We start from the raw sequence: 22515 nt of genomic DNA on the forward strand, positions 1-22515 counted from the left end.
ATTTCTCTCTCAGAGAGCTTAAACATTTCAGACAGAATGACAAAAGTGGACAAAAAGTTTTGAATAAAAATTACATGAAGCAAATTTTAATTCAAATACTACCATTGTGATAATTGTTCAAATAGAAAGGCTCCCATCTTCTGCAGTAACAGTACGGATGTGGTACTATATAGTCCATATTTGGCATTGCATTCAAAGTTCCTTGGCAGCACTCCAGTGCTCTTCAGTGACATTCCTCTTGCATCACTGGGCTGTGCAGCAGTCACTTAAGTCTCAAGCAGTCCTTTGAAGCGGTGCTTTGAACTAAGTAAGTCAGTGAGTGCTGCTGCATTTCTAGCAGTGGAGCACAGCGCTGTACCTGCCAAACCAGCGTGCCCGAGAACGTGCGTTCACTTCAGTCAGTGGAAGACTCACAAATGCTTTCTAACGCCATGCATGTTACACATGACAACTTCTTGTTACCAAAATGATTATTTTCAGTTGTGTAAAAAGAGACCAGTAGTCCTTTACACTGTTTTAGCAGTAAGGGGTTTTTTTTATCATTACTTTTTAAAAGTATTAGTGCTATACTGTTAGGTTACAATATATTTTCTATTCTGCTGGTGTTTAAAGAGCTGTAGACTAGGAAGAGATATGTTAAAAAATTCCCTGCATCATATCCAAATCACTTCTTGCATCCTAGAATTTTTTTCTTTTAAATCCTAAAATAATATGGGAAAGCAGCTTTTCTCTTCTTGATATGGAATCAGAAACAGTTTGGTTTCTCCAATTAGATGATAATATGGTCACAAAGGAAAAAAAGGAGAGCAACTATAATACTGTTGAATATGACACCAGTTATTCAATAGATCAGGCATAACAGTTCACTGCATGGATGATAGCATTTTCAGATCTGTTCAGTTATCTTTGACATGTTAATCTCTATGTATGTGCATTAAAAGCACGTAATTCAAAGCTAGTGTCTGTATATAGTAGAGGTGAGTACTCAATGCTGTTGTTTCAGTCTGGAAGTTGGGAAGAAGACTTGGTTATTTTTTGAACATTCCCATGAGTGAAATTAAAGCACAAATGAGGCCAAATATCAAAGTGAGGCTATTTATTAAAGAATAAAGTAAACAGAGAGAGAAAAGGGGGTGGAGGAAAAATGGAGAGGGCTCAAGAGAGAGCAGGAGAGCTATTACCACCCCAAGGTGCTTTTCTGCCTTCAGCCGGGAGGAGGTGGGGAGACACAGAGTCCCTTCAGCTTGTGATGCCTTCAGCCTCAGGAGTGGAGAGGTCCGAGAGTCCTGGTGAGTTTACTGTGGTCCATGATATTTTTTGTCTTCTCAGCAGGCTCCAGCATGTAGTGTTTTCAGTGAAATTCTTCCCTCTCTGAGCAGGCTCCATCATGTAGGGTTTTCAGTGGTTCTTCTCTCCCAGAGCAGGCATAACTTGGGATTTTTATACAGTTCATTTATTGCAGCTCCACCTGGTTCCACACCCTAGTCACATTGCAATGCATATGTGACTTTCAGGTGTTAGTTCCAGGTATTCTTTACTGCATGCTTGCAGAAGTTGGTGCCAAAGTGGCCCTCTACCCCTCTTTGCCTCCCACCTGTTCACCACACACCCCTGAGTTTATCAGGCCAGGATGTACTTATCATTGTTGCACATTCCAGGGTATCTTTCCACCACCCCTGTGGGCAGAGGTGGCACATCTTTGTTGAGACACTTCCCACATCTTGATGTAATCACTGCCATCACAAGGTCATTTACGTTCAGGAGATAATTCCTACAGCTGTCCAGTCTTTTAAAGCACTTAGATCTTTGCTTAGATAATCTAAATTTATTTTCTGTCAAGTAAATTACAATTTATTTATTGATAACATTAAAAGTATTGCAAACCTGGTTATTTTATAAAGACAACTAAGCCTTCATGCTGATGTTCCATTGTGGGTGAAGAGACCGAGATTTTCAAAGCTATCAATTATTAGCATGTATTTTAGCTTGGCAGCCTGACCTAGCACCTGTAAAATGCTCATGCGGAGGAAGCTTGGTCCTTGACACAATAAATTATAAATGGAGAGCTAGTGGGAAAAGTGACAGAGTGACTCAGTGAGAGAGAGAATTACAAAGCTGAAAAACATTAAACTGACTAGCTGTGTTGATATTTAATCAAAGGAGATAAACATTTTATCATAATGAGTATAAACCTAGGAATCTCTGGAAATACTTGTCATGAGAGGAACAGCTCTTCTTTCTAATAAGTTCCATTTGTATATTGTTGAAGCTCTGCATTTAAAAGAAAGCATTTAATCTACCCAAATGCTGACCTCCTATTTTCTGAGTTGACTTTGTTTTCTACCCAGAAAGGATTTTTTTTTACATGAGTTCTGCTAAATTCTTTCTTGTACAACATGTTGACTTTCAGACCACAGCTGTAAGGCCAACTGTATTAAATATTTCACTTCTAATGTAGATAACTTACCAAGCAAATGAAATGCCGCTTCAAGATGCGATGGAGAAAAAAACCCACGTTTTGCTTGAGAGCATTGACACCTTTGAAAGTCATGATTGCTTTCTGTTTTGATATGCCCACAGCTTGTGGCTCTGCTGATGACTTGCCTTAGCTGCTGGCAGCTGAAATCATTACTAACCACAACAGCTTTAACAAGCAGAAAAATACAAATATAGGCTTGATGGCCCTCTCCAATCCTTTGTATGTCACTTGCTTCCTTAGGTCACTGGGGAGAGCAGGGGTCATGTCCTTTTATTTGAGTATGAAATAGTAACATGCTAACTAACTTGAGTATGAAATACTAACATTCTGTTTACATGGCACTGGCATAGGTCTGTAATGGATAATAGCAGCAATGTCCTGTCTCTTCTGGAGGCTCATTTCTATGACTTATGGTTAAATTCTGGGTGATAATTCAGACCTCACCAATGCAGCATACGGGGATGGAATAGATGTGGTTTTCCACCCTCTGTACCACTACATATAGGCATGGTTAGCGTTATCAGCCTGGGAAAGCAGGGTGATCAAAATCTAACAACTATGGGCTGTATGAATTCTTCTGCACTATAGTTTTTCTGCCTACAAAATAGGGATGACCCTGTTTCATTTTGTGGTGTAAAAATATTGACTGAATTTGGTAAACTCAGAAGTTACACTGAATTATAGAAGTAATAAAGGTCAATTATAGAAGTAATCAAGGTCATTGAATAGAATAGAAAGAATAGAATAAACCAGGTTGGAAGAGACCTTCGAGATCATCGTGTCCAACCTATCATCCAACACCACCTAATCAACTAAACCATGCAACCAAGCACCCCATCAAGTCTCCTCCTGAACACCTCCAGTGATGGTGACTCCACCACCTCCTCGGGCAGCACATTCCAATGGGCAATCACTCTCTCTGTGTAAAACTTCCTCCTAACTTCCAGCCTAAACCTCCCCTGGTGCAGCCTGAGACTGTGTCCTCTTGTTCTGGTGCTGGTTGCCTGGGAGAAGAGACCAACCTCTGCCTGTCTACAACCTCCCTTAAGGTAGTTGTAGAGAGCAAGAAGGTCACCCCTGAGTCTCCTCTTCTCCAGGCTAAGCAACCCCAGCTCCCTCAGTCTCTCCTCATAGGGCTTGCGTTCCAAGCCCCTCACCAACCCTCTCTAGACACATTCCAGCAAGTTAACATCTTTCCTAAACTGAGGGGCCCAGAACTGGACACAGTACTTGAGGTGTGGCCTAACCAGGGCAGTGTACAGGGGCAGAATGACCTCCCTGTTCCTGCTGCCCATACTGCTCCTGCTGCAGGCCAGGATGCCATTGGCCCTCCTGTCTGCCTGGGCACACTGCAGGCTCATGTTCAGCCTACCATCAACCAGCAGATACCATCACATAAGCACCTGCCTTCATCTTTCATGCCTGGGACTTCCCTGACTTGTTCCCACATCTGATTTGCCTGTATGCCAGTTTCAGACTCTCGATTCCTTTTCTCAGCCTGTTTGAAGCAACATGCTGTGCAGCTCTGGCGGTGCCTGCAAGAACATGCACCCTCAAAAGCCCTGCCAAAAAGCCTGAACTTCAGCTTGTGAGTTAGAAATTCTTGGACAAATCTTGGACAGTTGTTCTGTACCTCTCCTAACATCTGTCTGTTCTGTTCCTTGGAGTCACCACCAGCTGATTTTTCATTATGGTTATTAAGTAACTACTTGAGAAGCAGTGGCCATCTGTCTTCCCAGTCCTTGTTTGCCACTTCATCAGTGGTTCTCTTCAAAACTTCTTGCTTTAAAGGGACTTGGGAAAAGGATCTGTATTGATTCTGATTTGCACTCCTTTTGGAAAGAGAAGGATCACCAGGTTGAAAGGTACCTGTATATCAATGTCCCAGCAATGCATGAGGCAAAGGCAACAAACCCTTGCAATACCGTGTCATACTTTAATAAGAGAGGTGCTAGGTCTTTGTGTCAGTGCAGTGCAAGAATGAATGGGTGCTTGGGGTGGGTTTGGCTGTCTTCATGAACTCCTGTGGGAAGATTTTAGCCCTCTTGAAGAGGAAATCCCAGGAAATGCAGCGTATAGAAGCAATAGCTTCAGAATTTTTAACTTTGTGATTCGACTGTCTGATATTGCTGTGTAAGTGTTGTTCTACTTTCCCAAGAGCTTTTGTCTATTTTTTTTTCAGTTATGGATGTTCTCAAACTTTTTGTTTGTTTGATCACCACTCAAAAAATCCAAATCAAATCAAACCAAACCAATCCAAAAGTAAAAGACATTTTAAAAGTCTTTTAAAGAATGCAGAATAAAAATGTGAAGAGCAAAGTGGAGAATATTAAGTGTCACATTGTGACTCCACAAATTAAGTCCTAGTCTAATAGAGTTGACTTCAACACACAAGCAATTTGTACTTTCCCAGTGCAGGGAAAGATAAATCCTTTTATGTGAATATAACTTGTTTCCAGTTTCCCTAATGAAGATATATGCAGGTTAATAAACAAAGCTGACAAAACTGTCAGGTATTCATGTTCATTTAGAAAAATCTGTCCAATAATATACTCTTGACATGAACATGGTGGGGAACTGAATATCAATTAGCTTTTTCAAGTCAGAATGAAAATTATTGCCTAAGGTAGCTGGGCTCTTATCATAATTTGTGAGTCCTGTTTTCATCAAGATTAGCTTTTAACCTCCTTGAATCTCACACAGGAAACTAAATGCGTAGGAAAATGCTATAGCTATGTGAGATCAACTAGCTCTGCTGTTATTCTGGTCTTGTGAATAACATGAATTTATCTCACTTCATCTTAACAGCAAACTCTGCTGAAAAGGAGTACCTTAAAAATGAAAGAGACTAGAATAGAACAGAATTAACCATGTTGGAAAAGACCTTTGAGATCATCAAGTCCAATCTATCACCCAACACCATCTCATCAACTAAACCATGGCACCAAATGCCTCATCCAGTCTCTTCTTAAACACCTCCAGTGATGGTGACTCCACCACCTCCCTGAGCAGCACATTCCAATGCCCACTCTCTCTTGCTGGAAATAACTTCTTCCTAACATCCAGCCTAAACCTCTCCTGGTGCAGCTTGAGTCTGAGTCGATGGTTAAGAACACACTGTTTACTCTATGTAAGCCACCTCTTTTCCTATCATATTCTTTGTGAGAAATCTATTAGAACAGTCTGCTTCTACCTACCAGACAGTTTTATGTTCACTGCTTGTCCTACACTGAGAGCTCATAAAGGTCAGGGAAAGCTGGGACAGGTGGCATTATAGTGGGGGTCTGTTATTGGCAACTGAACCAGAAAGACTGAGCAAATGAGGCCTTCTACAGATGGACAGGAGTATCACAATATCACAGTATCACGAAGGTTGGAAGATCATCAAGTCCAACCTGGTGCCACAGACCTCATGACTAGACCATGGCACTTAGTGCCACATCCAATCCCCTCTTGAACACATCCAGGGATGGTGACCACAAACCCTGATCCTCTTGGTGGATTTCAACCACCCTGTTATCTGTTAGAATGATAACACAGGAGAGCAGAAGCAATCCAGAAGTTTCTTGAAAGGTATTGGTGATAACTTTGCTTTTCAAGTGATTGAGGAGCCAATGAGGAGAGGTGCTATACTGGATTTTGTTCTCACCCACACAGAGGGCCCAGTGAGGAATGAGAAGCTAACGGGCAGCTTTGGCTGCAGTGACCTTGAGATGGTAGAGCACAAGATCCTAAAGGCAGTGAGGAAGATGCACAGCAAGCTTGCTACCCTGGTTTGATAGCAGACTTTGTCCTCTTCAGGAATCTCCTTCATAGAGTACCATAGGATACAGTCCTGGAGGGAGTAGGGACCTGGAGGGAGTAGTCTAGTTAATATTCAAGGATCATGTCCTCCAAGCTCACCTTATCCTTACAAAGAAGAAAGTCAGGTAATGATGCCTGGAGTTTCTGTGTGGATGGACAAGAAGATCCTGGACAAACTCAAGCACAAAGCAAGGAGATGTATCTGGGGGGAATACAGAAAAGTTGTCCAAATAGCCAAGGATCAGGTTAGGAAAGCCAAAGCCCTAACAGAATTAAATCTGGACAGGGACATCAAGGGCAACAAGAAAAACTTCTATAGGTACATCAGTAATAAAAGTAAGAGTAGTGCAAATGTGGGCCATTTCCAGAAGGAAATGAGAGACCTGGTCATTTGAGATATGGAGAAAGCTGAAGTACCAAATGAATTTTTTGCCTCAGTCTGGCAAAGTGCTCCAGCCATACTGCCTAAGCTGCAGAAAGCAAAGACAAGGAGTTAAAGAATGGAAAAGCTCCCACTGTAGGAGATCAGGTTCAAGGTCATATAAGGAATCTGATGAGATGTATACATGGGTCCTGAAGGCACTAGTAGATAAGGTGGCTAGGCATTGTCCATCATATTTTAGAAGGCGTGGTAGTCTGGTGAAGTTCCCACTGACTAGAAAAGACAGCAACCCCACTTTTAAAACTGGAAAAAGAAAAGTGGACCTGGGGAACTACAGGACAGTCACTCTTGGCTTGGTGGATAAGGGAAGAGCAATTGATGTCATCTATCCTGCATGACATCCTTGTCTCTAAATGTGAGAGAGGCAGATTTGACAGATGGACCACTCAGTGGATGTGGATTTGCCTGGATGATCATACTGAAAGAGTTGTGGTTAACAGCTCTATGTCCAAGCAGAGATCAGTAATGAACAGTGTTTCTTAGGGGTTAGTGTTGGAATTGGTACTAATTAACATCTTTGTTGGTGAGGTGGACAGCAAGGTTAAGTGCACTCTCACCAAGTTTGCTGACAACACCAAGCTGTGTGGTGTGGTAGACATGCTGGAGGGAAGAGATGCCATCTGGAAAACTTTGACAGGCTTCAGATATAGGCCTGTGCAAACTCATGAGTTTATTAACAAGGCCAACTGCAAGGTCCAGCACATGAGTCAAGGCAGTCCCCAGTATCAGGACAGGCTGGGGGATGAAGGGATTGAGAGCAGCTTTGCAGAGAATGGCCTCCAAGAGGTGTTGGTGGATGAAAAATTGGACCTTAGCTGGCAACGTGTGCTTGCAGCCCAGAAGGCCAACTGTATACTGAGCTGCATCAAAAGAAGTGTTACCAGCAGATCAAGTGAGGCAATTCTGCCCATCTACTCATTGTGAGACATCTGTGCTTATCTCTGCAGTCCCCAGCATAAGAAAAATATAAACCTGTTGGGGTGGCTTTGGAGGAGGGCCACAAAGATGTTCAGAAGGCTAGGCACCTCTCCTGTTAGGACAGGCAGAGAGAGTTGGGACTGTTCAGCATGGAGCAGACTCCAAAGTCTTCCAGTACTTAGAGGTGGCCTACAGGAAAGATGAGGATTGTGATGACAGGACAAGGGACAATGGTTTCAAATTGAAAGGTGGTAGATGTAGATTAAGTGTGAGGAAGAAATTCTTTACTATGAAAGTGGGGAGACACTGGAAGAGGTTACCTAGAGAATTTGTGGATGCCCCATCCCTGGAAACATTTGATGCCACATTTGATGGGGCTTTGTGCATCCTCATCTAGTGGAAGGTATCCCTGCCCATAGTAAGGGGTTTGGAACTAGATGATCTTTAAGGTTGCTTCCAACCCCAAACCATTTTATGATTCTGTGGTATAATCTATTAATTCTCCATTCCACAGCTACCAGAGGAAAAGCTGGGGCTTCATCTGTTGCTGAGGTAAACACATTTATTTTTTTTAGATATGAATATGCTTTCTTTTTATTGTAGTAATTATTTTTAATCATGTTTGTGAATAAGACTCATATTGGAGAAGCAATCACATAAAACTTCACAACAGTTTTCTTAAAGCCAAAGAATCTGCAAAGCAGCAGAATACATAAAGATTGAACTGTGCATAATTTGGGCCTGTAACTGTGCCTGCATTTAGTCTGTACCCAGGGCTAAACCACAGCAGTTACTCTATCACTGAATGACCCTTCCAGAAGCAGAAGGGGCTGGGGAAAGGACAGAAGGCACGGCCAGCCAGTCAAGAGAGGTGATTCTGCCACTCTGCTTTGGTGAGACCTCACCTGGAATACTGTGTCCAGCTCTGGAGCCCCCAGCACAAGAGAGACATGGAGCTGATGAAGTGGGTCCAGAGGAGGGCCACAAAGATGATCAGAGGGCTGGAGTACCTGAGTACCTCTCCTATGAAGAAAGGTTAAAAGAATTGGGGATGTTCAGTCTGGAGAAGAGAAGGCTCTTGAGAGACCTTACAGCTGCATTTCAGTATCTGAAGGGGACCTACAGGAAGGCCTGGGAAATGACTATTTAGAAGGGCTGGTAGTGATAGGATGAGGGGCAGTGGTTTTAAACTGAAACAGGGTAGATTTAGGATGGTCATAAGGAAGAAGTTCTTTACAATGAGAGTGGTTAAATGCTGGAGCAGGCTGTCCAGAGATGTGGTTGAGGCTTCGTCCCTGGAGACATTAAAGATAAGACTTAATGTGGCCCTGGGCAGCCTGATCTAGTCGGAGGTAGACTTGCTGACTGCAGGGCAACTGGACAGATGTCTTTTGAGGGCCCCTTCCAACCCAATGCAATTTGTGAATCTGTAATGAAACAGCCAAACCAATACCAATGCAAATATAAAGTACACAAAGTTATAGAAGTCCAATGAATTTACAGCATGCAGAAAGACACAGAATGATAAGCAAGCTGCTCCAGGGATGAAAAACAAAAGGGAGAGGAAGAGGCTCTGTTCTCAGTAACCTTCCCCTGTTTTAGTGAAGATGATATTTTATGTTATGGTATACACCTGTGAGCCAGCTTGGGTCAGTTGTCCCGGCTGACTCAAAACTGATGGTGTCTGCAGACCATGGCTGGCCCATGCTTCTGTCCCAGCAAACCCAGGATACAGTGTTATATGCAAACAGGCACATTTTGTGCACACTTTGTTTGATGCCATTGAATGTATCAGGTTGATTCCCAAGGCTGCAGCTGATGTTCATGAAAAGAAACACGCAACCTGCCTTACTGGGAGTGAACGTATCTTTTATTAACTGGTGTTATGTGCCTGTAATTGATAAACTGTTTAATTTCTCCTCTTTCTTTGGAATATTTGTCTGTGTTATGAACAGAGATAAAAGTTGCAGGTATGTTCAATGGGCTAGGTAGAGCTTATAAACCATAAATTATAATAATTACCTATCAGAGCATTTTGATAGGTGTTTAAAGTATTGCAACTGTGTGGTTTGCAATAATGTGGCATTAAGAAGGAAATAAAACTGCTCTTATTAAAGTAAGAAATGTTTGTGGTCGATACTTTAAACCCTAAAATTAACTTAAAGGTTGACAGCCTGTAGCCACAGTTGTCACTTGTTCCAAATGCACTGACCTGCTTTCAGAAAGGCAAGCGATAACAACACTAAAAATAATCCATGGTAAATGCACTAGGCAAAGGCTGACTGTATAGGCTATTTATGGTCTTTTTAGTATTGAAATAACACATAAGGACTGGTGTGTATCGTGCCCTGAATATGAAAGCCAAGAGCTTCCTCCAGAAGGGTCCTTTTACAACTATCTGCCAAAAATTACAGGGCTAGTGTCAGTAGTCCTGTACAGATAAAAAAAATTTAGACATGAAGTAGGCCATTTGAAAACATGCAGCTGCTGACAGAAGGTAAATTCTTAGTCCCTTGGTGCTGTAGAAGTCATAAAATGGATTAGGCCTACTTGTAGAATTTAAAATGTCAACTTTGAGTATTATTTCTCCATAAACTCTTTTACAGGTGCTGAAATGCACATTAGATTATTTGTTTAGAGTGATGGATAAGGAACTGGCTAGATGGAGGGACTCAAAGGGTTGTGATCAGTGGCTCAATGTCCAGGTGAAGAACAGAGGAAAATCTGAGTTCTTCAGGGATATGTACTAGGTCAAATGCAGTTTTAACATCTTTGTCAGTGACATGGACAGTTGCATCATGTGCATCCTCAGCAAGTTCATCAATAACACCAAGCTGTGTGGTGGACTCACTTGAGGAGAGGGCTGCAAGAGGTTCAACAAGTCAAAGGGCAAGGTCCTGCTTATAGGTCAGGCCAATCGCAGGCACAAATACAGGCTGGGTGCAGAGTGGGTTGAGAGTAGCTCTGAAGAAAGTGGCTTGGGTGTATTCATTGACAAGGAGCGCAACATGAGCTAGCATGCCCGTGCAACCCAGAAGGCAAATTGTATGCTGGGCTGCACCAAGAGGAGTGTGGCCAGCAGGGCTAGAGAGGTGATTCTTCCCCTTTACTCTGCTCCTGTGAGACCCACCTTGGATATTTTGTCCAATTCTGGTGTCCCTATCATCAGGAGGACACAGAGCTGTTGGAGTGAGTCCACAGGAGGGCCACAAAGATGATCCAAGGGCTGGAATACTTCTGCCTTGAGAAGAGACTGAGGGAGCTGCGGTTGTTCAGCCTAGAAAAGAGGTAGCTTCTGGGGAGACCTTATGGCTGTCTTCCAATACCTGAAGGAATCCTACAGAAAGGCTGGAGAGGGACTTTTCATAAGGCTGTCCAGTAATAGAACAAGAGGGAATGATTTTATGTTGAGGAAGAGAAGGTTTAGACTGGATTTCAGGAAGTTCTTCAATACAAGAACTTCCTGAACACTGGAGTAGGCTGGCCAGGGAGGTTGTGGCTGGATGGATGAGACCTATGAGACCTTGAACAGACAAATCTAGTTGAGAGGGGGTCCCTGCCCGTGGTGGCGAGGTTGGAGTAGATTAGTTCTAAGGTTCCCTCCAACCTAGGACATTCCACAATTCTCTGATGAATGTGAGGGGGTTTTATCTCCATGGCTACACACCTTGTTATTTGGAAAAAATTGTAAAATTGCCCTTTTTTTTTTTTCATGTAGATGTAAGTGAGAGGGATGTTTATATATGATCATGACTTGTTCTTCTAAAGTAATGTGTTGACAGAATTTGGGATCAATTACATAGAATCAATTACAAATATAAAAATCCAAATGGTTTGTGAATCAAGTGACTTATTTCTTCCTTCTACCTTCATGAAGTTCAATTGTCAAAAAATATATGCTGTTAAAATAAATACTTGGCAAATAATTTGCAAACAGAAAGGAACATATAAGATGCAAAAGTGATATGTAATAACATAATTATCCAGAAGTCCAGCCCAGTGGGTGGACACAGGACATTAGGTTATTTCTAGCCTAGCAGTGGGGAGGGGGGAAGGAGGAGCCCTAGGGGTTTTGGGTGCACCATCAGGTGGGGATGGGATCTCTCTGGGTCTGTTTTGGGGTTCTTGTCACTGTGTTTCTAATTCTCTGCACGCACTCACTGTTCTATTTAAACTTTCCATCACTTTTGCAATCTGTTTGTCTGAGTCGTTATTTCTGCACATGGTGGGGAGGGGTCTGCCCCAACCCATTACAATATTGAAAGATCATATAATTCTGAGGTTCTATTAGTTCCATTTAACTAGTTTCAGGGATTTGGCCATATATGGAATAATGGTACTGAAGATACAGCTGGAATCAGTTGCCTCTGCCTCCACCAGCTCTCTCAGTAGATATATGAGTTACTCTTTCATTGTAAATTATTGCATGAATTAGATCTCTCAGTGTGGTGTCTTATGGCTTTACCTAACAGGAACAAAGTACAGCATTTGGTTTATTTATCTTGCTCATTTACATGGTACAGTTGCATAAAAGTAGGCATTTCATAGTCCAAATTCAATAAACTCTTCCACCAAATAATAAGAAGAGAACAAACAAGAGCTTTGTCCTTTTTTTCTCTTCTATTTAACACTTAATCCAGTGAGGTAACTCTCACTGGGGGGTCTGCAGTGGTTGGCAATGCTAATAATAATACCACATGAGAATAAAGGGATTCGTGTTAACTTTTCAAGTGAGAATGGAAGAAAGGCAATGTGAAAAAGAGTATACAAAACTGATTTTTTTCTTTTTTTTTTTAAATGAAAGTGTAGCCTTAATTGGTAAGAGATGAAGTAGCAGGATTAAAGCAACCTTCCACTCAGGAGAATGTGTGCACTTGCATGTAAGGTACGGAAAGAATAGTTATATTTGCTCTGAAATAGCAGGAGCACTGTGCAAGTACAGGAAATTATAAAATGATGTAACAAAAAGCATAAATTTTAATTTAATTTAAAATATTATCATGCAAAGAAATATAAAATAAGGTTCTCTAAGAAAAGTGGTTGAGTAAAAATGGTGGGTAGTGTCATTTTATACAAAAAAAACACCCACTAGCAGTAGGGAATTGTAAGACTGAAACAGATAATTGATCAAATTACAAGTGGGTAATTTATTCCTGAAGCATCTGTGTGTCATGTATGGAAATTAAAAATGGTGCTGTGCAGGGATTAATTTCTGAAGGTGCTTGGTCTCTTCTCCCAGGCAGCCAGTACCAGAACAAGAGGACACAGTCTCAGGCTGCACCAGGGGAGGTTTAGGCTGGAGGTTAGGAAGAAGTTCTATACAGAGAGAGTGATTGCCCATTGGAATGGGCTGCCCGGGGAGGTGGTGGAGTCACTGTCATTGGAGGTATTCAGGAGAAGACTTGATGGGGTGCTTGGTGCCATGGGTTAGTTGTTTAGATGGGTTGAACACGATGATCTTGAAGGTCTCCTCCAACCTGGTTTATTATTCTATCATTCTATTCTATTATTGGAGCCCTCCTGTAACTGGAAGTGAAACTAAATTAATTTGGGCAGTTATCAAACATAAAAAGTACTGTGTCCTGTTTAATAACATTACCAGCATAACATTTGTTTTTTGTACATGAATAATGGTTCAGACCAGTTCCTAGTCATTAGGGGGAAATTCTAATTGTGTGCTTGTGTGAGTGTGCAAGTGTGAAAATGAAAAAAGGTCAAAGTGGAAAATTTCCAAAATACTTATTGAGAAATCATTGATAAATATAAAAAGGCCAGGTTTAGACAACCACTTAACCTACATTGGAGGTAATATGAAAGCAGAAACAGGAAATAGAAATTCTTGTAATAATGAATGGAGAAGAGAGGCTACATGTGGAAATGAATGCACATTAGAAAATATGAAGTGTAGAAAATGGAATAGAGAAGCTAAGCCTGTTAGGTAAAGGCCAAATCTCAGAACACTCAGGATCATGGGAATTTCTCAATTGTATTATGAATAAAAATGTTTGTATGAATGGTATTGAATAGTTTTTAGAAAGATGAAGAAAATAAGATGTTCAGACTTGAGAAAATTAGAAATTTAGTAATTTATTCACTTCACAGGAAGAATATGAAGTACTCCCATCTGGCATAAATAATTCTCTTCCAAAAGCCGTGAAAGAATTGGCTGAGGATATCTCTGGGCTACTGATGGTAAATTTAATGAGTTTGGGGACTCAGAGAATTCAAGAATATTGGAAGAGCATAGGTGTCAGAGTACTGGTTTGAAAAGAAAGGCACCATTAACCAGGTAAATTCTTATAAAAATCACAGCATTGGAGCACATTTGAGAAGTCATTGAGCTTCCTCTCTCTACCCCAAGGCAGCATGAGATTATGTAGAAACCATGTCTGACAGTATTTAAGGTGTCTTAAAAGCCTTGCCCCGGCTTCCCAATTAGTCACAACTATGCCTCTTCTTTACAGCTATGGGGGGAGTAAGGATTTTGCTGAAGTCTAACATGAAATTGTTTAATTTAAACGCTTTCTTCCTTTTTGACCATTAATAAAGAACAGATTATTCTCTTCTACTTTAAACAATGTGTTGCACAATAGAAGATTTTTAGTGGGAAGTCCTTCTAATTTAACCTCCAAGATAAATGATTGCACTCGGACCTTCCAGAGGTCAGACCTTTCTAGAGATCTCATAACTCCTGTTGCAATCCCGTGGTGTCTTTGCAAACCAGACACAGCACTGCTGCTAAAGGTTTATAAATTCTGGGGAGAGAGGAAGGATTATTCTGTATGTATTGCTGGATATAATCCTGTTTATCTCAGTCAAACAGCTTTGTCAATACTTTGTTTACTCTATGATTTGCTATGACTCCTATATACTACTGTCTTACCAGGTGTTCCTCATTCTTTATTACTGCAGCTCATTAATGTTGCCTAAACCAGATAGCTGTTGCATGCGCAATAATGGAAATGGATTCAGTTGATATGTACATAATGATTGCCAGTTCCTTTGTTTTATGGAAAACAGACCTGGTTTAAAAAGAAAACAAAACCCAAAACCGACCAAACAAAAAAACCCCTAAGCATTTAAATAGTTTTTCTGTTAATTACACATTAATTGCCAAAGGTTGACTAGCATATTGTGTATCTCCCTCTTCTTTCTGTCTTCCTCAAGCAGACAAGACACAGAGATAACATGCTTAGATCTAGCAAAGTATGCCAAAATACCACAAATTGTCCTGACAATAAAGAGCTTAGAAATTCTTAGTGAATAGGTTTTAAAAAACTGTGGTCTAAGAAACTCTGAAATAGTTTTCAGTGACTATTAAATGACTGAATTTGGCATAGTCTTTGTATAACATTCAAAATCCTAACTGCTGAGCATTTTCCATTAGTAATACAGAAACTAACATCAATAGCCAACAAGTAAGTAAAGAAAAAATGTGGGTGTACAAACAGGGAATATATTTGATAATTTAGTAATAGTTAAACGTTAAGTAAAACATTAAAAGTAAAATTGTTATTAATATAAACAAATGAATCTCTGTACACTCGGGAATAAAAATGGAACCCCAACTGAACAATAAGTGATGAAGAGGGAGTGGTTCTGTAAGGGACACTGATTTTGATAGATTAATAGCTGCCTATGATTGAAGTGAAAAATAGGTTAATGTGACCTTGGATATATAAACAGGATATAAAAATAGTCAGGTTTCTTTATTTTAAAATAAATTAGAAGGAATGATTTCAGAAGAGTGAAGGTGATCCTATTTCTAAAACAAAAAAAAATAAAGACCATAAAACCTGAATAAAAAAAGTGCAGACAATTTAGAAGAGAGCAAATCCCATTGGGGTCACCAACTGTTATCGTATAGGTGTTCAAATCACCAGGACAAGATGCAAGCAGGCGAAGACGTTTATTACGTTATACAGCAAAGTTATCTACTGTTTTTGGAAGCATAGGTGTACATCTTAATTGGCTATTTTCTATTGGCATGCCTGTAATTAAGGCATGCAATAGGTTAAAATGACAAAACAATATTTTAACACATCCAATCAGATTCTGCCTAATTTCTCTCCTTCAGTTACAAGATGTTTACATTCTTCTCCAAGTCACAGACTAAACATAGCCTTCTCTAATTCGAACAAAGGCAAATCTTTCCCTACAGTCAGGTTTATCTTACTATAAATTAGAAGGAATGATTTCAGAGTAGTGAAGGTGTTCCTACTTCTAAAAATGAAAAAGACCATAAAACCTGGGAAAAAAAGTGCAGACCATTCAGAAGGGAGCAACAAGTCTCTTGAGGGCTGGAAGTGAGAGGTTTTACAAGCTCAGAGTGTTTGTTTTTTAAACTGTTTACAGTCAATAAGTTCTCAGAGACTATAAAAAAAAAATCCAGTTTTGCCTGTTTCTGGGTGTCATCTGCAATAAATGCCTGCCCTTCTGGATGACAGTGAAGCTTTCCATCTTTTCCTTGGGCATCTTTTACCCAATGCACATAGGGCATCAGTAGTACCTGAGTGTATGACATGCTTGCTGGCTAAGTTTCAAAGCATGCAAATAGGGCACATTACCAGGCTAGGCAGCAAATGATCCCCATTCTCAAGACTACCAGGCTAGGCAGCAAATGATCCCCATTCTCAAGACAGGCACCTGGAAAGTCTCTACTGGCCCAGCAGCTGCCACCTGAGTGAGATGTGTTGGGGAGAACTGATTTGCAGTCTTGCCAAGTTGTCATCTTCTGAGTTTCAGCATTTTTTGTTGGGATTTTTATGCCCTGGTGTTCTTCTGCAGCTCCCTGAGTTACTAGAATTGTCTTAAGAAATTAAGGTCCGTTTGTCATTCTGTTTTCCTTGCAAATATTTGGCTTACCCTCTATAGGAGTATCTGAAGTGTATTAGTCCACAATGAACAGGAGGTCATGATGGGTGATCTGATGACCTATTCTGATGGCAGGGTATGATAGATGAAGTTGGCCAAAATCCAGGTTTTGTCCTTGATTGTACAGGTAAGATTGCAGGGTTCATATTCAGAATGGTATTTGGGAATTAGAATTAGAATTCCACAGTGGATTGCCTCAGCAATGCGTATCATAGTTTTAAATAAACCAGTTCCCTCAGGATTAGGGGAAACCTCTGAAAAGATTAATTTCAATTGTAAAGTCTAATAATAGCAGTGTAAGGCATGTTAGAAAAAAAAGGTAACTGGAGCTCAATATGCCGTAATGAGTTATACTAATGTAATAGCTATTGAAGTATGTGCTGGAAAACAAACCCAAACACTTAAATTCCAAGTGCATGTAAGTAAAATAATAGGTTTACAACTGCATATTATCATTGTGCAACAGTATCCTTAGCTCAGTTATTTAGGGAAGGACATGCAGGTCCTAAATCTGAGCTGTCACCCAAGGAAATCTTTGAGTTTGTTGTGATTCATGACATGACTGTAATGGCAGACCTGCAGTCTTTCACTCTTGTTCATTCTGCAAGTTTTATCCTTTATGTCACCTCAAAAAACTGGCTGCTACACGTGGATGTCAGCAATGACCGTAACATTGCTTATTTGCAAACAATTTATTTATAACATTAAGTTAATTACTACTAACTGCAGCAATTCTTTATACATACTTTTGTATATGCTGGCAGCTAATGGCATATCCATAATGGCATCTTGGCATGAAGTCTCATGTAAGAGGAATGGGGCTTTTTACAGCATTTATATGCCATAGAAATGCCTGCATAACTAGATGTTAGGATAAAGGTCACTAAGTATAGCTTCCTTATTCTATTAGCTTTTTTCTCATTGTAAGCATCATACATGTAGTGCCCACCATCTCTTTGCATGTGAATTCCCAGTTCTTTTGAAACTTAGTATTTTGCAGTCAGAGGAGCAGCATTCATTCCTGAATGCAATTCAGCTGTATGCATGAGGGTGTTTGTCTTAGGCTGAATTTGTTTAGCACGGTGATTTATTTTTTTGCCAATGAGCAGCAAGTTGGAAGCTTCTTGGCAGTGCAGACTTGTCTGCCATCAGGTTTGGGCTGCTGGGGATAGGCTGCTTCTTAATTATCTCATTTAAGGATAGCTTGGGTATCTCAGTCACACACTGAAGTCTATCATGGTAGATATCTCCAAATCACTGAAGTGTGTGAGGATTTTATTACTTTATTCATGTCCTCATTTGTATGGCTTGCCTTGTTGGTTTCACCACTTTACTGGTGTTTGTACTTCTTTGCTGTAAACATAGTGTTTACTTGATCTGTCAGTATTTGCACATTTTTTATTGTGATCTTTTTTTGTGTTGTATAGTGAAGAGTTGTTAGAAACAGCCTTTTGATTTTTATCCTTTTCATTCTGGACTCAGGAGGTGCTAGCATTCGAGTTCTGGCCAGTGATTGTTTGAATTTTCCAATTTGAAGTTCCAACAGGTTTGATAGCATCTAGAATCATTGAATTGTAGCATGCTTTGGGTTGGAAGAGACATTTAAAGGTTATCTAGTCTAACCTCAACCACAGTGACTAGGGACATCTTCAACTAGATCTGGTTACTCAGAGCCCCATCCAACCTGATCTTGAATCAGACTTTTATTGCCTCTCTGGGCAACGTGTTCCAGGGCTTCACCACCCTCAGTGTAGATCTTCCCTTTTTCTGGTTAAAACCATTGCCCCTTATCCTATTGCAACAGACCCTCCTAAAAATACTGTCACCATCTCTCTTATAGGCCCCCTTTAGATAAGGGAAGGCCCAATAAGGTCTCCCCAAAGTCTGCCCCAGGTGAAGCAGACCCAACTCTCTCAGCCTTTCACTATAGAAGAGGAGCTCCAGCCCTCTGATCATCTTTGTGACCCTCCTCTGGACCCACTTCAAAAGGTCGATGTCCTTCATATGCTGGACATGCTACTCCAGATAAGATCTCCCAGAAGTGGAGTAAATGGGGAAAATCACCTCACTTAATCTGCTGGTCACACTGGATGCAGCTCAGGATACAGTTGGCCTTCTGGGCTTGCACAATGTGTACATTGCCAGCTCAGGTCCAGTTTCTCATTAAGTGTCACCAACACCTCCGAGTTCTTCCCTGACAGGCTGCTCTCTGTCCCTGTATTGATACCGGGGATTACCTGGACCCATGTATAGGACCTTGCACTGCGATTTACTAAATCTTGTAAGGTTCATTCAGATTCACTTCTCACTATGTGAGCATACAAGAGGCTGGGTATGTAAGATGCATTAAAAATTGTATTTTAACAAAACTCAGTTATTTGATGGGGATCATCTGGATCGTGTATACCAGAAATATTAGGTCATGGTTCAACTAAAACGTGCAATTTTCACTGCTCAATTTACTCTGAGTTTGGTTTGGTTTTTTTTTAATGTGTAGCTTTGAGCCTTCAAGTAGTCCTTGATTAATTCAGGGTAGGAATTAATTAAATCATAAAGGTAGTGGGGTTTATTTCCTGTGTTCCTTTTGAGGACCATTTTAAATCACGGTCCTGCTACCACAAGATCTGCAAAACTGAAATTACACTTAATTCTCTGACAATGGTTGTAGAAAGAGTTAATTTCTGCCTGCCAGTCCATCGGTTTAGCAATAACATAAAGTATTTTTCATTATTTATTTTTCTATTAAAATTATCTATGAAAATATTATCAGAATAGCATTTGCTAATAGCAAGACATAACAGCAGAAACCCAGGTGCAGTTACAAACAGTCCATGTTTGCTGGATGGAGAGAGGAGGGTATGAGAAATGAAGAGAAGAAAACCTCCTAAGATAAACTGAAATATTCTCATAAACCAGGTCAGTATTTAATCTTCCCTATGAAAATATCTAAACCAAGTGGCTTAACTTTTTGGGAGGTGATAGATCCCTAGTACATTATAACTTGAAGGTTTACATGGGAAACTTGCAGCATCATGGGCCAAATGGGAAGATGCTTTCCTAATTCATCAACAAGAGTTTGGTAGCCATATGGAAACACAAAATGGTAAGAGAGCTGTAAATCACTGCTTCTAAGGAAGCAGAAGTCAGCAATACACTCAGAGGAGATAGTGATTCCATATTATGGAAGTGAAATAGAGCTTGTAAAAAAATGTTTCATTTCTCTTCAAGTTCTCACACAGCATCACACACTGGTAAAGAAGTAAAGAGAAGAATATTCCCCTTTGTTGAACATCCTTTTTAAGATGTCATTAGTTTCTTCAAATAAATCATTAAACTTTTATTTGGTTAATGTTGAGCTTGCTACCTGACTGTATATTTGCTGAAAAGTTTCAGGTTAAAAGTCAACATACATTCAGATGAATTGTTACTAATACAAAAGGGAGAGGAAGATGTTAGGTCAGGTTTCCTCTAATAAGCTGGAGTGTTCATACAGTTTACCATGTGAATTTGTCTTTTCCATAAGGCAAAGAAATCATGGCTTCTGCTGCTGCTGTATGGCTTTACAGAGACCTATTATGGATAGGTGTACATTGATAAGAGGTGGGAGATATGCCACAGCATAAAATCCCCAAAGGCATGGAGAGCGAGGTCATGCTCCAAACTTTATTTTTCTCCATCATCTAACCATCCAAAGAAGAACTGGAATTCGTGGGTTTTAAGGAGGAACTGAGCATTCAAAACACACCAAATTGATAATTAAAATAAAATGCCATATACAATATTTAATTTTATGTTTAAATCCTAAATTATGTTTCTTGCATTAGAGGGTCAGATGAAACAATTCCATTAGAGGGCAGTGGTACATGTAGGCAAAATGTCTCATGTACTAAATATTTTGTTCAGAGTCAGCTTCCTTATCACTATAACCTGTGTTTTGTGTAGTTTTTGCAGTAGTGTAAGGAAGAGAAAAATGAAGCAAATGTGTTTCACTGTATTAATACAGAAATATTTTGTAGTATACAATAATGCACATCCTGTCATATATGGCTCAGGGGAGACCTTATTGCTGTCTACAGCTATCTGACGAGAGATTGTAGCCACGTGGGGGTTGGTCTCTTCTCCCAGGCAACCAGCACCAGAACAAGAGGACACAGTCTCAAGCTGCACCAGGAGAGGTTTAGGCTGGATGTTAGGAAGAAATTCTTCAGAGAAAGAGAGATTGGGCATTGGAATGTGCTGCCCAGGGAGGTGGTGGAGTCACCATCGCTGGAGGTGTTTAAGAACAGAGTGGATGAGGCACTTAGTGCCACGGTTTAGTTGATTAGATGGTGTTGGGTGATAGGTTGGATTTGGTGATCTCAAAGGTCTTTTCCAGCCTGGTTAATTCTGTACTCTGTATTCTGTCTATTTAGAAAACAGAATGAGTATGACAAAAGTAATGCAAAACATAAGTAGCACTGTGGTGTTCCAGCTAAAATATCAGCTCCAAAGTTGTTAGGTCTTTCCTTGCTCTTTCTGAATTATACAACTTGTGTATAGTGTAACCTTATTTCTGAGAGCTTCATGGGATTTTTTAAAAGATGTTAATTTTGAACCTCTGCTTTTCTTTAATTCAAGGTGTAAATTCATGTACAGACTTTCTAGATTTCCAGGCAATGGATTGCAAAAAATCTGCAGGCTTATTCAGGCACCTTTCACTGAGTAACCTTTGAGACAATATTGTGATTTGGTGATTTTTTCTGTGAAAAAATTAAGGTGTTGTAGAAGTTGCATCTTCTGAGACATTTGGTAATGAAATGTAAGCATAAATACTTAGATTCTATTTTTATTTATACTCCAACATTTTAATTGTTTTAATGGCTTTCAGCAGAGGTAGCTGGCTGATGTGGCTAGTTCAATTTATGCCAGTTTAATTCTTAACTATTTTGTCTTATCCAAGCAATAGCACAAACACACTATTTTATTTTTCCATTTTCAGTTGTGTTACTTGATACTACAACTGCCCTTGGAGAACTAGGATGGAAAACATTTCCTTTAAATGGGGTAAGTCACTCACCATTTTTTGCTTTAATGTCTAGATTTTGACATTTTACCATTCTGGAAGTGAATGTCTGTTATACCTGGTTGGATTTCCTTGCAAGGATATAGACTTGTTGATAGTCTGTAGGCTTGTCCTTGTTTGCAGGACTGGAGGAGCCTGTTTTAAGTAGAAGTAACAGATGTGGGAATTACATGAGTATATATTATCATGCCCTACTCTTGTTTTCCTGAGTGCTATGAATCTATCTTACTTTAAATATGATTCTAAGTGTTACACATCATAAAATTCCATATTAAAAATCACTTTGCTGGAGGAATTTGTTATGACTACTTTTGTCATGAAATCAAATCATTTTAAGTTTTATAACTTAAAACAAACCTTTAATGATTTACATAAGGATTGACACAGATTTTAGCATCTGGTAAAATTACATCAAGTTAACTAAATCAGAAAAACATTATAAATATGTTAATGGCATTAAACCAGTTTAAGCGTTTAGAGAAAATATTGAAATGGTTTAGTTTTCTTTCCTGCACTCACCATTATAGATTAAAGTTTGTTGTTCCAGTTAATGTCATACAGGGGTTCACTGTACTCTTAGTACAGATTTCTAGGAGGCACTTGACAATGTGTAGAGGTCCCCAGAGCATTAGAGGGATCTGGTATGCTTGGACTTCATGTGGCCAGGTGTCTGCGGGGAACAGGAGAAATTTTACTCTCTGAAGTTCAACCATCAGTTCTTTGCCAGTGGCTACACTTCCAAACCTTGTCTTGTCTTTCTACCCACCAAATACACATAACAAAATATCAGAGGAATTTGTAGTTTCAGTTTTTAATTAAGATACAGTATACTGAAGCATTTAACACCTATTGTATCAGCTTGTAGTTCTGATCTCACTGTATTTATTGTATATCACTTATTTTTACGCTAGATGACATTATCTCTTAATTATTGTG

At 39.9% G+C, this 22515-nt stretch overlaps 1 protein-coding gene across 1 annotated transcript in view; it reads left to right on the forward strand.

The window, feature by feature from the left end:
- Positions 1–22515, forward strand: part of LOC137444200 (ephrin type-A receptor 6-like) — a 183505-nt gene that overhangs the window by 18564 nt on the left and 142426 nt on the right. The window contains exon 2 of the mRNA XM_068144635.1: positions 21496–21560. Within this exon, the coding sequence (XP_068000736.1) occupies positions 21496–21560 (65 nt within the window). The remainder of the gene's footprint in view (positions 1–21495; positions 21561–22515) is intronic.

The sequence above is a fragment of the Melanerpes formicivorus genome, unplaced genomic scaffold (assembly GCF_026170545.1).
Source record: "Melanerpes formicivorus ecotype bairdi unplaced genomic scaffold, bMelFor1.0.p_v2 SCAF_11, whole genome shotgun sequence".
In the NCBI taxonomy this organism is placed as follows: domain Eukaryota; kingdom Metazoa; phylum Chordata; class Aves; order Piciformes; family Picidae; genus Melanerpes; species Melanerpes formicivorus.